Source organism: Loxodonta africana, chromosome 11, assembly GCF_030014295.1.
Source record: "Loxodonta africana isolate mLoxAfr1 chromosome 11, mLoxAfr1.hap2, whole genome shotgun sequence".
NCBI classification, from domain to species: Eukaryota; Metazoa; Chordata; class Mammalia; order Proboscidea; family Elephantidae; genus Loxodonta; species Loxodonta africana.
In genome coordinates this window covers 53,034,888-53,047,912 of record NC_087352.1, presented here as the reverse complement: position 1 = coordinate 53,047,912, position 13,025 = coordinate 53,034,888, and the positions used below count along the sequence as shown (strand labels likewise).

Genomic DNA, 13,025 nt, shown 5'->3' with positions numbered 1-13,025 from the left:
TCTCATGTATCTGTTAGCTACCTGAATGTCTTCTTTAGTGAAGTGCCTGTTCATGTCTTTTGCCCATTTTTTAATTGGGTTATTTGTCTTTTTGTAGTTGAGTTTTTGCAGTATATGTAGATTTTAGGGATCAGGCACTGATTGGAAATGTCATAGCTAAAAACTTACTCCCAGTCTGTAGGTAATCTTTTTACTATTTTGGTGAAGTCTTTGGATGAGCATAAGTGTTTGATTTTTAGGAGCTCTCAGTTATGTGGTTCCTCTTCTGCATTGTTAGTAATGTTTTGTATGCTGTTTAGGCCATGTATTAGGGCCCCTAACGTTGTCCCTATTTTTTCTTCCATGTTCTTTATCGTTTTAGATTTAGGTCTTTGATCCATTTTGACTTCAGTTTTGTGCATGGTGTGAGGTATGGGTCTTGTTTCATTTTTTTGCAGATGGATATCCAGTTATGCCAGCACTATTTGTTAAAAAGACTGTCTTTTCCCCATTTAACTGACTTTTGGCCTTTGTTAAATATCAGCCACTCCTATATGGATGGATTTATGTTTGGATTCTCAATTCTGTTCCATTGATACATGTATCTGTTGTTGTACCAGTATCAGGCTGTTTTGACTACTGTGGCAGTATAATAGGTTCTAAACTCAGGTAGAGTGAGGCCTTCCATCTTGTTCTTCTTTTTCAGTAATGCTTAACTTATCCGGGACCTCTAAGCTAATTTACTTTTTGAACCTTCTAATGCTTTCAGGGATTAGCACAGTGCTTAAGAGATCTGCGGCCAACCAAAAGGTCGTCAGTTGGAATCCACCAGCTGCCTTTTAGAAACCCTATGGGGCAGTTCTACTCTGTCCTATAGAGTCGATATGAGTTGGAATTGACTCTATGGCAACGGGTTTGTTTTTTTTTTTTTTTTATGGGGCAGTTCTCTGTCATAGAGGGTCAATATGAGTGGTACCTACTGGAGGGCAACAAATTTTTCAAGTAACGCGCTGTTTCAGAACTGTCATTATTACCAATTAGAAAGATACTTAGGTTTTCTGTACTTGCTACAAGCATGCGCTGTTGTTTTTGTTGCTGTGGTGTTTTTATAGTCACTGATTTTGTCAGATTTTCTGGTGTTTTAGCTATAATATTGTGGTGTTAGTGTTTATGAACCTACATCAATAACTTTGTTGAGAATGAAGTAGTAATTAAAGGAAAAGAAGGAGTGATATACAGGAATTATGATTAATGAGCGACATTAGTACAAAAAACATTACTAAGGATTCTGTATGGTCTGGTACGGGAGAAGTTCCATGGGGGAGTGATGCCATGAGTTACCTCACTGTGCGACGCCAACCCTCCTGACACCACTGCTCCTGGAATCCTCACTTTCCAGCTTCATTGTTGCCTTTTGCTGCAGAATAATCATTCAGTTATTTCTAAGTTTTTCCTAATTTCCTGTGAGATATTTTGATTGGTTATTTAACATTGAACATTCTGTTTTTCAGTCAAAGGTGGTTGAAATTTCTTGCCATAAATTTAACATTAAAAGTCTTTGGAGTGATGGATTTTTTTGTTTCCTTTGTTTTAGAGATAAGACTTGAAATTTATATGGAATTTGCTTCAAAATTATCCTTTGGCTGAAGTGTGGAGAACTGGGTAGGGGTATAGATAAAAATTTGGGGTATGCTGGTAATTGTTGAAGTGAGATGATGGGTGCATAGGTGTTTATTGTACTTCTATTATAATTTCTACTTTCTATATATTTGAAAAAATATGTGTAATGAAGGTTAAATTATGGGTTTTCTCTTTGCCAGTCTTGTCAATTAAAATAAGCTGAACAAACATTTTCTCTCATATTTGAACACAGTACAGGTTACCGATTTATTTTACAAAACCTCATACACAAAAAAACTCTAAAATGGAAGAGTGTTGGATTATAATTCTCAGTAAGTGGGCAAATAACATTTACTATTTAATTTACAAGACTGGCAAAAGGAGAGCCCATAATTTAACTTTTATTGTGGGCACCTTTTCCCAAATACTTAAAAATTAGAAAGTATAATATTGTTGTTAGGTGGCATCAAGTTGGTTCTGACTCGTGGTGACCCTGTGTACAACAGAATGAAACATTGCCTGGTCCTGCATCATCCTAACAATGGTTCTTATACTTGAGCCCATTGTTGCAGCCACTGTGTCAATCCATCTCATTGAGGGTCTTCCTCTTTTTGGCTGACCCTCTACCTAGGATGATGTCCTTCTCCAGGGACTGGTCCCTCCTGATAACGTGTCCAAAGTATGTGAGATGAAGTGTCGCCATCCTTGCTTCCAAGGAGCACTCTGGCTGTACTTCCTCCAAGACAGATTTGTTTGTTCTTCTGCAAGTTGGTGGTATATTCAATATTCTTTGCCAGCATCATGATTCAAAGCCATCAATTCTTCTTTGGTTTTCGTTATTTATTGTCCAGCTTTCACATGCACATAATGCGATTGAAAATACCGTGGCTTGGGTCAGGTGCACCTTAGTCTTCAAGGTGACATCTTTGCTTTTCAACACTTTAAACAGGTCCTTTGCAGCAGGTTTTCCCAATGAAGTGCATCATTTGATTTCTTGACTGCTGCTTCCATGGGTGTTGATTGTGGATCTGAGTCAAATGAAATCCTTGACAACTTCAATCTTTCCTCCGTTTATCGTGATGTTGCTCATTGGTCCAGTTGTGAGGATTTTTGTTTTCTTTATGTTGAGGTGCAATCCATACTGAAGGCTGTGGTCTTTGATCTTCATTAGTAAGTGCTTTAAGCCCTTTTCACTTTCAGCAAGCAAAATTTTGGCCATTTTAATAATGGAAAAACAGTGAGATGAATAAATTAAATCAGTTTCTAAACTATTTAAAAATCATTGCCATGGAGCTAATTCCGACTCCTGGGGGAACCCAGCTGTTACAAGATGGAACTGCTCCATAGGGTTTTCTTGGCTGTAATCTTTATGGAAGCAAATTGCCAGACCTTTCTTCTGTGGCATGGCTGGGTGGGTTCAGACTATTTAAGCTTCTTTTAAAAGAGAGTTGGGCTGAATCTCTTTAACGTAAGAATTGAAAAAGTGAGAGTGATACAAAAAATAAAGGTCACAAAATGATTATTGACAATGTCATTTTAGGAAAGTGGCATATTGCTTGCTCATTCTATAATAAGACTTGTAGTTTATGTCTTCAAAGATAGATATTGTAATTTATTCTTTCTCTCAGCTTTTTTTTTTTTTCTGTTGGAGAGGTTTGGCTATGCAGGTAGTCCCCGATTTAGGACGTATTCAGGCTGCAATGAACCATACTTAAGATCATCTTTTTTTTTTTTCTGTTTATTTTATCATAATATGTATTACATACAGTGTTGCAGCCCATAATTTGCTGATGTTATCATTCTCAGATGTTCACTCACAGATGTTTGTAGGTAATATTTCCAACCCCCAAAGACAAATAAATATCGGATTTATAAAGATACTGAATCAAAGGCAGTAATAATGAAAACCAAAAAAAAAAAAAAGTATTCTACTTACGTCATAACCGACTTATGACAGAACTGTTGGAATGGAACCCTGTTGTAAGTTGGGGACTACCTATAGTTACATATTAGCATTTACAACTTTGAGGGCAGAGTGTCTTCTCCATTATTTCTTCTTCTTTCCAGTAGTCATTTGACGCATTAAAAAATTTATTGAGCATCTATCACATGCAGTGCATTGTAGAAGGCTTATGAATTGAAAAATGTCCTGTACAGGGGAATGTTAAGTATTGTGATGTCATAGAATATATAAGAAAAAGACTTCACCTGTAGTTTTTTGGACTTTAAAAACTGTGAGTACCCTTTCCTTGGTACTTTCTATATATATTCTCAGATAATTTTTGTAAAAATACTTGTTGGTACATAGTCTCAATAAATGTTTGTTAAATCACTGGTGAAGGAATTTACAGTAATTAAAATAATAGAAAATCTATAATTTATGATACCAAAAAGGAGTATTTCTAGATAATAGATTTTATTCTTTAAAGGAAATTACAAAAGGTTATTAATTTCTCTGCATATGATCCATTACTCCTTTTAACTGGAACGTTAATGTTTTGCTTTTGTATTACAGTTGTTTGTAAGAGAAATGAATAGAAATAACCCATTTTGAGGAAGCCATGGCAAAATCAAAAACAAAACACAGAACTTGTTCTCGTGAATCTTCAGTATCTTCTCTTCTAGCAAGCTGCAGCCTGAGTGGTACTAATTCATCTAATTCTGATGGTTCTTTTCAGTATAAGGATAAATTATACAGCTCTGCTTCTCAAGCTTTACAGGCCTATATTGATGATTATGATCTAAGCCGAATATATCCTGGTGCCAGCACTGGAAAGATTAACATTGACAAGAGTTCTACTAGTATGTCAAAATTCTCCACGTATATTTATAGAAACAATGGTATGCTTTTATTATTCTTTATGTATTCAACAGTATGTCCAATAATTTGAAGCTTTTGAGATATGTGCTGTAGCCTTGGAAAACTAGACTTTTTTTTGGGGAGGGGGGTAAAAACGACTCTTATTATACTGGAAATCTGGATATTTTTGTGGAATGATTCTGTGATTCTCTGGTTCCCAGGAATTTTTAGCTAAGATCCTCTTCGACCTTTGAGGAGAAGCTGATGAATATAACTGATAATAGCAGGTGGCTGATCCAAACCCTTACACCATTTCACTGTAGCATAATCGAAAGCATTGACTTGGTGGTTCTCACTTTCATTAGCTTAATGACTTTGAATAAGTCTCAGTCTTCCTTAGTCTGTACTTGATCTGTTGATGGGATAGGACTGTACTGGTCTTTCTAATAATGTTCTATGGAACACTAATATTTACAAAATGTTAAGACCTTTTCCTTTATAAGGTTTCCATGGTGACAAGTTTGGAAAATACAATTGTTGAGCAAATTAACACTTTACTGAGTACTTACCGAGTAGGCCTAAAGTGAAAAAAGTTTGCATTCAACTCTTAGAGGGATGCGGGCACTATATTCCCAATACATTTAATACCATATTTATTTCTATGTTGCAGCCAATATTGAGTGACTAATATTAACTATTGTATTAGTACATCAGATATGTCTAGATGAAAAAAGCTGGAGAAAGAGTAAGAGAACACAGGAAAATTCAGGAGGTTGGAGAAAAAGGGTAGAAGTCAATCAGACCAAGAGAAAGAGAGCATATCCTATTTTACCAACTTCAACCTTTTTACTTTTAATCAAATCTTATTAGTGAGGATAAGGGGAAAGTGGCAAAAAATGATACTCAAATTCTTAATTTCTCACTGTTGAATATTATTATAAGGTGTTTATATGTGCTATAGGAAGATAAACAAAACTGTGCTTTGTTTTTCAGCTTTTGGAAATCTTGGTCTCAAGAAGAGCTCAAACTCCTTGTCCTCACCCTATAGAAAACAGACTCTTAATGACATAGACTCCATTAGCCTAACTACTGATGATCTCTTAAAACTTCCAGCAGATGGATCATTACCTTCCTCCACTTATGTTGGACCAGGTCACCGAACTAACAGAAGAAACAAGAAATGCTTTGGAATGCTAGGTTCATTGGACATTGAAAAGAATCCAAATTTTCAAGAACCCTTCTTTTCCGTGCGCAAGGATAACTTGGTTACTCCTCTTGTATACGCAAATATAAATGGAAAGCAACGTGTTCGACTAAAAAACCCAAAAATTGTGAATAAGAGTAATAAGTGCGTTTCTGAACCATCTTTACCTTTTTCTAAGAAGTCTTCTTCTAAGGACAGTTCAGAACACAATCTTGAAAAGAATTATCCAAGATGGCTTACTAGCCAGAAATCTGACCTTAATGTTTCAGGGATAACTAGTATACCTGATTTCAAATACCCAGTCTGGCTCCACAATCAAGACTTGCTACCTGATACAGATAGTCAAAGGACTTATAAAATGCTTAAAGAAGATCAGAGTTCCCCTAAACATAGTTATCAGGCACAAAGAACTTCTCGGCTTATGAACAAGTTAGATTGTTTCGAATATTCTTTTGCACCCTCAAACTTTTCAAATTCCCTGCATGATGATAAAGGATTAGTTAATGAGTACAAATGTGATTTTGAGTGTAGCCAATGTCAATATGAGAATCCACTTCTCCCAGGACAATCCAAAAAACCATTCAGTGGTAATACTTTTTTTTTTTTAAAGAACCAAATGCTGTAAATTTGACCTAACATCTAGGAGCTCTTATGTCTTACTCTTGATGTAATGATCAGTTGTTATATCTTAGTGGTGTCTGTTTATGTAGCACTTTGTAACTAGAAAGTGTCTTTTCTCTCCTTTTTTATTTGTTTGAATGTCATATTTTAGTATTGTTGTTACAGACGTGTGCATTCCAAATTATCGGAATTCTTCTTTCCTTTGTGACCTTTTATGGTGCTTTGCATTTTTTTCTTAAAGAATTAATACAATCTTTTTAAATTAGATGACAAAATTGAATTGCTTATCCTGAAAGCCAAGAGAAATCTAGAGCATTCTACCGAAGAATTACCGACCTCTATGAAAAATGATGGCAGTCCTTGCTCATTAGATAAACTTGAAGCAGAAAGATCATGGGAAAATATTCCTGTTACTTTGTAAGTAAGCAACAATGACAAAACTGTTTAGTTTTCTAAAAGAAAAAGTATCACAAGAACCTCTGATTTATTTTATTTTTTATGTAACTTAATGATTTAAACAAATGCTAACTCTATAGAACATAGCTTTCAGTGTTGCTCATTTTAAATTTCATTTTTCATACCAGGTGGTGTAATGTTTCATAACCTAGGTATATAACTTCTTTGTTACATGTTCCTTTTGTTTCATTATAAAATGTTCACATATATCTTAATATGAGGAATTAGAACCTAAAACATTTATTTTGCAAACGGAGAGTGTTATGAAATTCTTGTTACTTTGTTTTTACTTTAAGGTTCCCCCCCTCCCGTATATTCTCTCCATGTATGGGAATCATGCATCTCTTTTCATTTATATTTCACTGTCTTTTAGTCATTTTTTACCTTAAATGATTGTGTTTCTTCTTATCTATTGTATAAATTTTTGTAATTCCTAAGATTGTTTTTATTTGTGTGCTTAACCTTTTTGTGACATAGTTTCTCAGAATAATTTAAAAAATGTTTGTTTAGATACTTGTGAATACTTGTGAGAGGAGAGTTGGAGTTGGGAGCTTAGGCAGCTTAGGCAGGAAAACTTTTTTTCTTAGTCATAGTGTATCTGAACTTATCAGAAAGGCATTCTTGGTAACCCCATGTCTTGCCTTAAAAAAAATCCCAAAACCTGTAGTCATCGAGTCAATTCTGACTCATAGCGACCCTATAGGACAGAGTAGAACTGCCCCATGTGGTTTCTAAGGAGCAGCTAGCGGATTCAAACTGCTGACCTTTTTTTTTTGGGGTTAGCAGCCAAGCTCTTAACCACTGTGCCACATAGGCTCTGGTAATTTATCTGTTGCTTTACTTGCCTAAACTTCCTTTCTGTTGCACACTGAGAGTCTGTTAATTCCTGAACCCTTGTCTGTAGGGTCGCTATGAGTTGGAATCAACTGGACAGCACTGGGTTTCTGGGTGTTTGGTTACTGCTCAGTTTAATATCTTATTTTTTTGAATGTGGTTACTTACTATAATTTCAGTTTGGAATCCTGGGCTTGCCTTTCTATTGCTGTGAGACTTTTGCAAGTTACTTAACTTCTCTAAACCTTCATTTCCCCAACTACAAAATGGAGAAATAATACCTACTTTGGGTTCATTTAGGAGACCTGGTTCTGCAGTGGTTAAAGTGCTCAGCTGCCATCTGAAAGATTGGGGTTCAAACCCACTATCACTCGGTGGAGAAAGATGTGCCAATCTGCTTCTGTAAAGATTTACAGCCTTGGAAACCCTATGGGGCAGTTCTGTTCTGTCCTATAGGGTCACTATGAGTCAAAGTCAACTGGACAGCTGTCAGTTTTGGGGTTTGGGTTTGTTTTGAGAATTTGTTTGATTAGAAAATGAATATAAAGCACTTAGGATGGTTTCTGACTTATTGTGAACTCATTTGTAAATTGTAGTCATGGTCATGATTATCCAGAATATTTTTTCTCCTTTTAGCTTCATTCCTTAAATTGTTTCAATAATATCTTTAAAAACAAACAAACAAAAAACCCAGGTTAATAACTAGCTCACTTAATTCTTTTTTTTTTTTTTTTCTAATTTTATTTTCTTGTTAGTGACGAGAATGTACACAGCAAAACTTACACCAGTCCCAAAATTTCTATATGTACCCTTTGGTGACATTGATTACATTCTTCGAGTTGTGCAGTCATTCTCACGCTGCTTTTCTGAGTTGTTCCTCCCCCATTAACATAAACTCACTTCCCCCTAAGTTTCCTTCTAATCTTTCAAGTTGCTGTTGTCAATTTAATTCCGTAGAAATGGTTCTTAAAAGAACATAATGCTCAAGGCAGACATTCTTTACTAGTTAAGCCAGATGATTGATTGGTTTTCAGGAGACTTCAGGGGATATTTTTGGTTTAAGGTTTAAAGATTATCTCAGGGCAGTAGTTTCAGAGGTTCATCCAGCCTCAATGGCTCCAGAGATTCTGGATTCCATGAGATTTTTAAATTCTCTTCTGCATTTTTCACCTTTTAATCAGGAGCTCACTTATTTCTTAAACTTGTCATATTTTTCTCATTTCCTAATTTCTTATCAGTTTGTGTACTTGTAAAGTGCCATGGCTGCAGTGCTATGTAATACTTTTAGTTGGAAACAAAATTGATGAGCAAGTAACTTCAGAGATGTTTAAGGATTAAAATTTTTCAATGCATTTAATGTATTTTGTAATTAGATATACAACGTCTGAGCTATATAATATTTGTAATGGTTTGGCCAGTAGCTTGCATTCAATAGTTGATTTTTGAAAGATTGAATTAACATTAGGATTGGTATTTTAGACTGCTGAGAAAAAGGAGTAGACCTCAATCTGACGTTGACAAATTATTATCAACCTGTCATCAGCAGGTTGAATTCACCAGGCACTCCTTGGAAACTCTATGGGGCAGTTCTACTGTGTCCTATAGGGTCACTATGAGTTGGACTCCACTCGACAGCAGTGGGTTAGGGTTTCGGGTTTGGTCATCAAAAATATAAAATTGAACAGGGAAGTACTCAAGGTACTGTAGTAAAAGGTAGAATACAATCACAACTGTATAAGTGCCTTATTTCACTCCTTATTATGGAGAATTTCAAACAAACACAAATAGAAGAAGGGTATAATGAACTCCGTGTACCCAGCACCTATCTTAAACAATAAAAAAAATGTTTTTTGATGACAGTGTATGGATGTATAAACTATGTTGGTAAAGAATAGGGGGAAAGACTACCTGTGAACAAGAAAAAACTTATCAGAAACTACAAATCAAATAAGCCAGTAATGAAGTGCTGCTTATTAAAGTAGCATTATGATATTTCTATTGTAAAAGAGTCTTAGGTATCTCAGTACTGAGTTACCAACATACCTTATGTTGATATATAAATAAGAGAGAAATAGAAAGAATTTATTCTCTGTGACTAATAGAACTTGATTTTGGGAACATTCTTCATATATTTGCTTGGGATGCCCTTTCCCACCCCTTGAAAACCTGCGATTAAGAGCCTGGCTGTTAACTAAAAGGTTGCAGTTTGGATCTACCAGCCGCTGCTTGGAAACCTTATGGGGTAGTTCTGCTCTGCACCATAGGGTAACTATAATTCAGAATTGATTTGATGGCAGTGGGTTAGTAAATGTACCGGATATATATAGAAATAATTCAGTTAATTTATGCAATACTTCTGTGAGATAAGTGGTACTACAGATGTAGAAATGGATGTTCAAATAAGTTACATAAGGTCATATAGCTAGTGGTTTTGGGATTTGCACTCAGGAATTTAAATCTCAAAATTGATCCTTTTCCCACTATAACCTGTTCTCTATATTAATGCTGGTTCTTGGGGGAGAAGTAAGGAAACATGTAACTGACATTCCAATAGACACCCTTAAGTGTTTCTGGATCATTGGGTAACTAACAATGTTTAATTGAAAAGAAGAAAGTACTTCTATGTCAAACAAATATATTTTTGGAGCATAGCCTATAGTTGAAGCCTTATTGGTTTAGTTGAGGACTGTCTTCAGTTTCCTTATAGTTTTCCCTTAAAACTTGAACCAAAACCAAACCAAACCCATTGTCATTGAGTTGATTCCGACTGATGGCAACTCCGTATGTTAGAGAGTAGCATTGCTACGTAGGGTTTTCTTGGCTGTAATCTTTAGGGAAGCAGTTAGCCATGTGTTTCTACTGCAGCATTGCTAGGTTTCAAATCACCAACCTTTAGGTGAGTGGTCAAGCACAAATTGTTTATGCCATCCAGGGGCCTACTAAAGCTTTAAAGCCCCTGATATATTTGTTTCTTATTAATGTCTTCTCTAATGTCTTTGGATTTAATGCTTGTGCCTTCTAATTAGCACCTTTTTATATATTGCCACATTTTTAAAATCAGTATCTCACTACCAAAAACTTGATCAATGCATTTGATTATGTACACCTGTTAGTTTAAACAAATTAGCTTTATATTTAAAATAAAAAATTTTTTCTCTCAAGATTACTTGCGTTATATGTTTTATACTACTTTGAACAACCAGAAGATTTTTTGAATGCCTACATGTTGAAGAAAATGGGTTGTTTTGAGGATTTAAAACCTATAAGGCACATCCAAGGCTAAAAGGAGTCTTGTAATACAAAATGAGAACTAAGATACAAAGTAGAATTCTATGGAAACACTGCCCTCAAGTTGATTCTGACTCACAAAGACCTTGTAGGACAGAGTAGAACTGCCCCATAGGGTTTCCAAGGCTGTAATCTTTGTGGAGTGGCTGGTGGGTTCAACTGCCAACCTTTCAGTTAGCAGCCGAGCACTTAACCACGGCACCACCAGGATTCCTTAGAATTCTGTATAAAAAAATCCAGAAACCCCTGTTGCTGTTGAGTTGATTACTGACTCATTGTGACCCTATTGCATGGTGGGTGCCAAATGAGTGACATAAACAAGTGTAGAGTGTGCTGGGTCGGCCTGTCAGGCGGATGAAGGCTCATACTTTACTAATCTTTAATTGAACATTATGTATCAAATATTGTGCTGTTTTTTCTACGTATGCTTTATCATTTGTTATTGAAGTGGAGTTGTGAATTGGACCTTGAAGGTTAGTTTGGAATTGGGTAGGAGGGAAGAGAAGGTGATTCTGAAGTTGGGTTGTTGGTAACAAAGGCACCAAATTAGGAAATTATAGGACATATTTGGTTGGAGTGATTCACTGTGGACAGACTAAGAGTTTTAGGTGACAGATCAAAAATTTGTATTTGGCAAATATTGAAGAGTTATTTGAAGTTTTTGAGCTAGGATTGGTGAGACAAATGAAAGAAATATTCCAGAAAAAGTTGATGAGAGTTGATATGGTTGATGTGAGGGGTGGGAAATAGATTGGATATATTTTGGTAGTCATAAGCTTTCAGGATTGGTCTAAAAAAAAAACCCAAACCTGTTGCCGTCAAGTCGATTCTGACTCATAGCAACCCTATAGGACAGGGTAGAACTGCCTAACAGAGTTTCTAAGGAGCGTCTGGTGGATTTGAACTACCAACCTTTTGGTTAGCAGTGGTAGCACTTAACCACTCTGCTACCAGGGTTTTCAAGGTTTCATCTAGACCAGTGAAAAATAAGACCCTCAACAAGATGGATTGACCCAGTCAGTGGCTGCAACAGTAGGCTCAAGTATAACAACAATTATGAGAATGGGCTCAAGCATAACAATAATTGTGAGGATGGCGCAGGACCAGGCAGTGTTTCATTCTGTTGTACATAGGGTTGCTATGTGTCAGAATTGACTCCTCGGCACCTAACAACAACAGGATTTCAGGTCTGGTCTAAAGTGTTGGCTAAATAGAAAATGAGCTAATCCTCTTTTAAGAGGTATGCTGTTGTTAGATATAGCTGTTAATATGTTAATACGTTGACTAAAAATTTATACAAAGTACTTAGGTTTTGGGCCATTATGATTTATCTAAGGTTACGAAGGCAGAGGAGGGCAGCGATGGTTCAGTGGTAAAATTCTGGTCTTCCGTGCGGGAGAGTTGGGTTCGATTCCTGACCAAGGCACCTCATATGCAGCCATCACCCATCTATCAGTGGAGGCTTGTGTGTTCCTATGCTTCTGAGTAGGTTTCAGTGGAGCTTCCAGACTAAGATTAGGAAGAAAAGCCTGGAGATCTTCAAAAAATCAGCCTATGGATGACAGTGGTCTGATCCCGTTGTGTCTGGGGTTCCCACGAGTCGGGGGCCAACTTGACGGCAGCTAACAACAATGTGAAAGCAGAAGGTTAAATTGAATACCTTAAACTTTTTGTTATAAAAATGTCAACCATAGAATAAGTACCCTGCCATGGTATGTAGCATATAATCTTTGGTCAGGTGTTGACCTTGAATTATCTTGTTACTAGTCTGTACTGAGATAACTAGGAAGTGAGAGTAAGTGTTAGAACTTTTATGGCATTACCATGACATTTTATTGTATTTTGTAAAAGTATCAGTCTGCACTAGATTAATAGAAAAGGAAACTTGCCCTTTAGCACAGGTTGTTGGAGAAAATGGTTAAAAATTAGATTCTGTCTGCTTCCACTTTCTTATTCTGATCCCTCTGGGGATAAAAATATGTATTTTAGATAAATACATCAGCTCACTTTGCGAAATAGTAATTGTGTTTACGAGCTGGGACTTTAGAGTCAGGCAGCCTTGAGTTGAATTCTGGCTCTAATGTTGGCTATCAATTGCTCTGGGCCTCATTTATAAAAAGGAGGGTAACAGTCACTTCACAGGGCTGTTTTGAGGACTAAATGGGGAAAAAGTATTTGCAAAGTGCTTAACCTGGTGTCAGGCATGTTATGAATGGTCAGCGA

At 36.2% G+C, this 13,025-nt stretch overlaps 1 protein-coding gene across 3 annotated transcripts in view; it reads left to right on the top strand.

Annotated features, from left to right (window-relative positions):
• Positions 1 to 13,025, top strand: part of C11H18orf54 (chromosome 11 C18orf54 homolog) — a 60,830-nt gene that overhangs the window by 2,407 nt on the left and 45,398 nt on the right. For all 3 annotated transcript variants that reach the window (XR_010323449.1, XM_064294502.1, XM_010586728.3), the window contains exons 2-4: positions 4,115 to 4,440; positions 5,393 to 6,190; positions 6,491 to 6,641. Coding sequence is in view for 2 of the 3 variants with exons in the window: in XM_064294502.1 (XP_064150572.1) it covers positions 4,161 to 4,440; positions 5,393 to 6,190; positions 6,491 to 6,641 (1,229 nt within the window). In the remaining variant the exon portion in view is untranslated. The remainder of the gene's footprint in view (positions 1 to 4,114; positions 4,441 to 5,392; positions 6,191 to 6,490; positions 6,642 to 13,025) is intronic.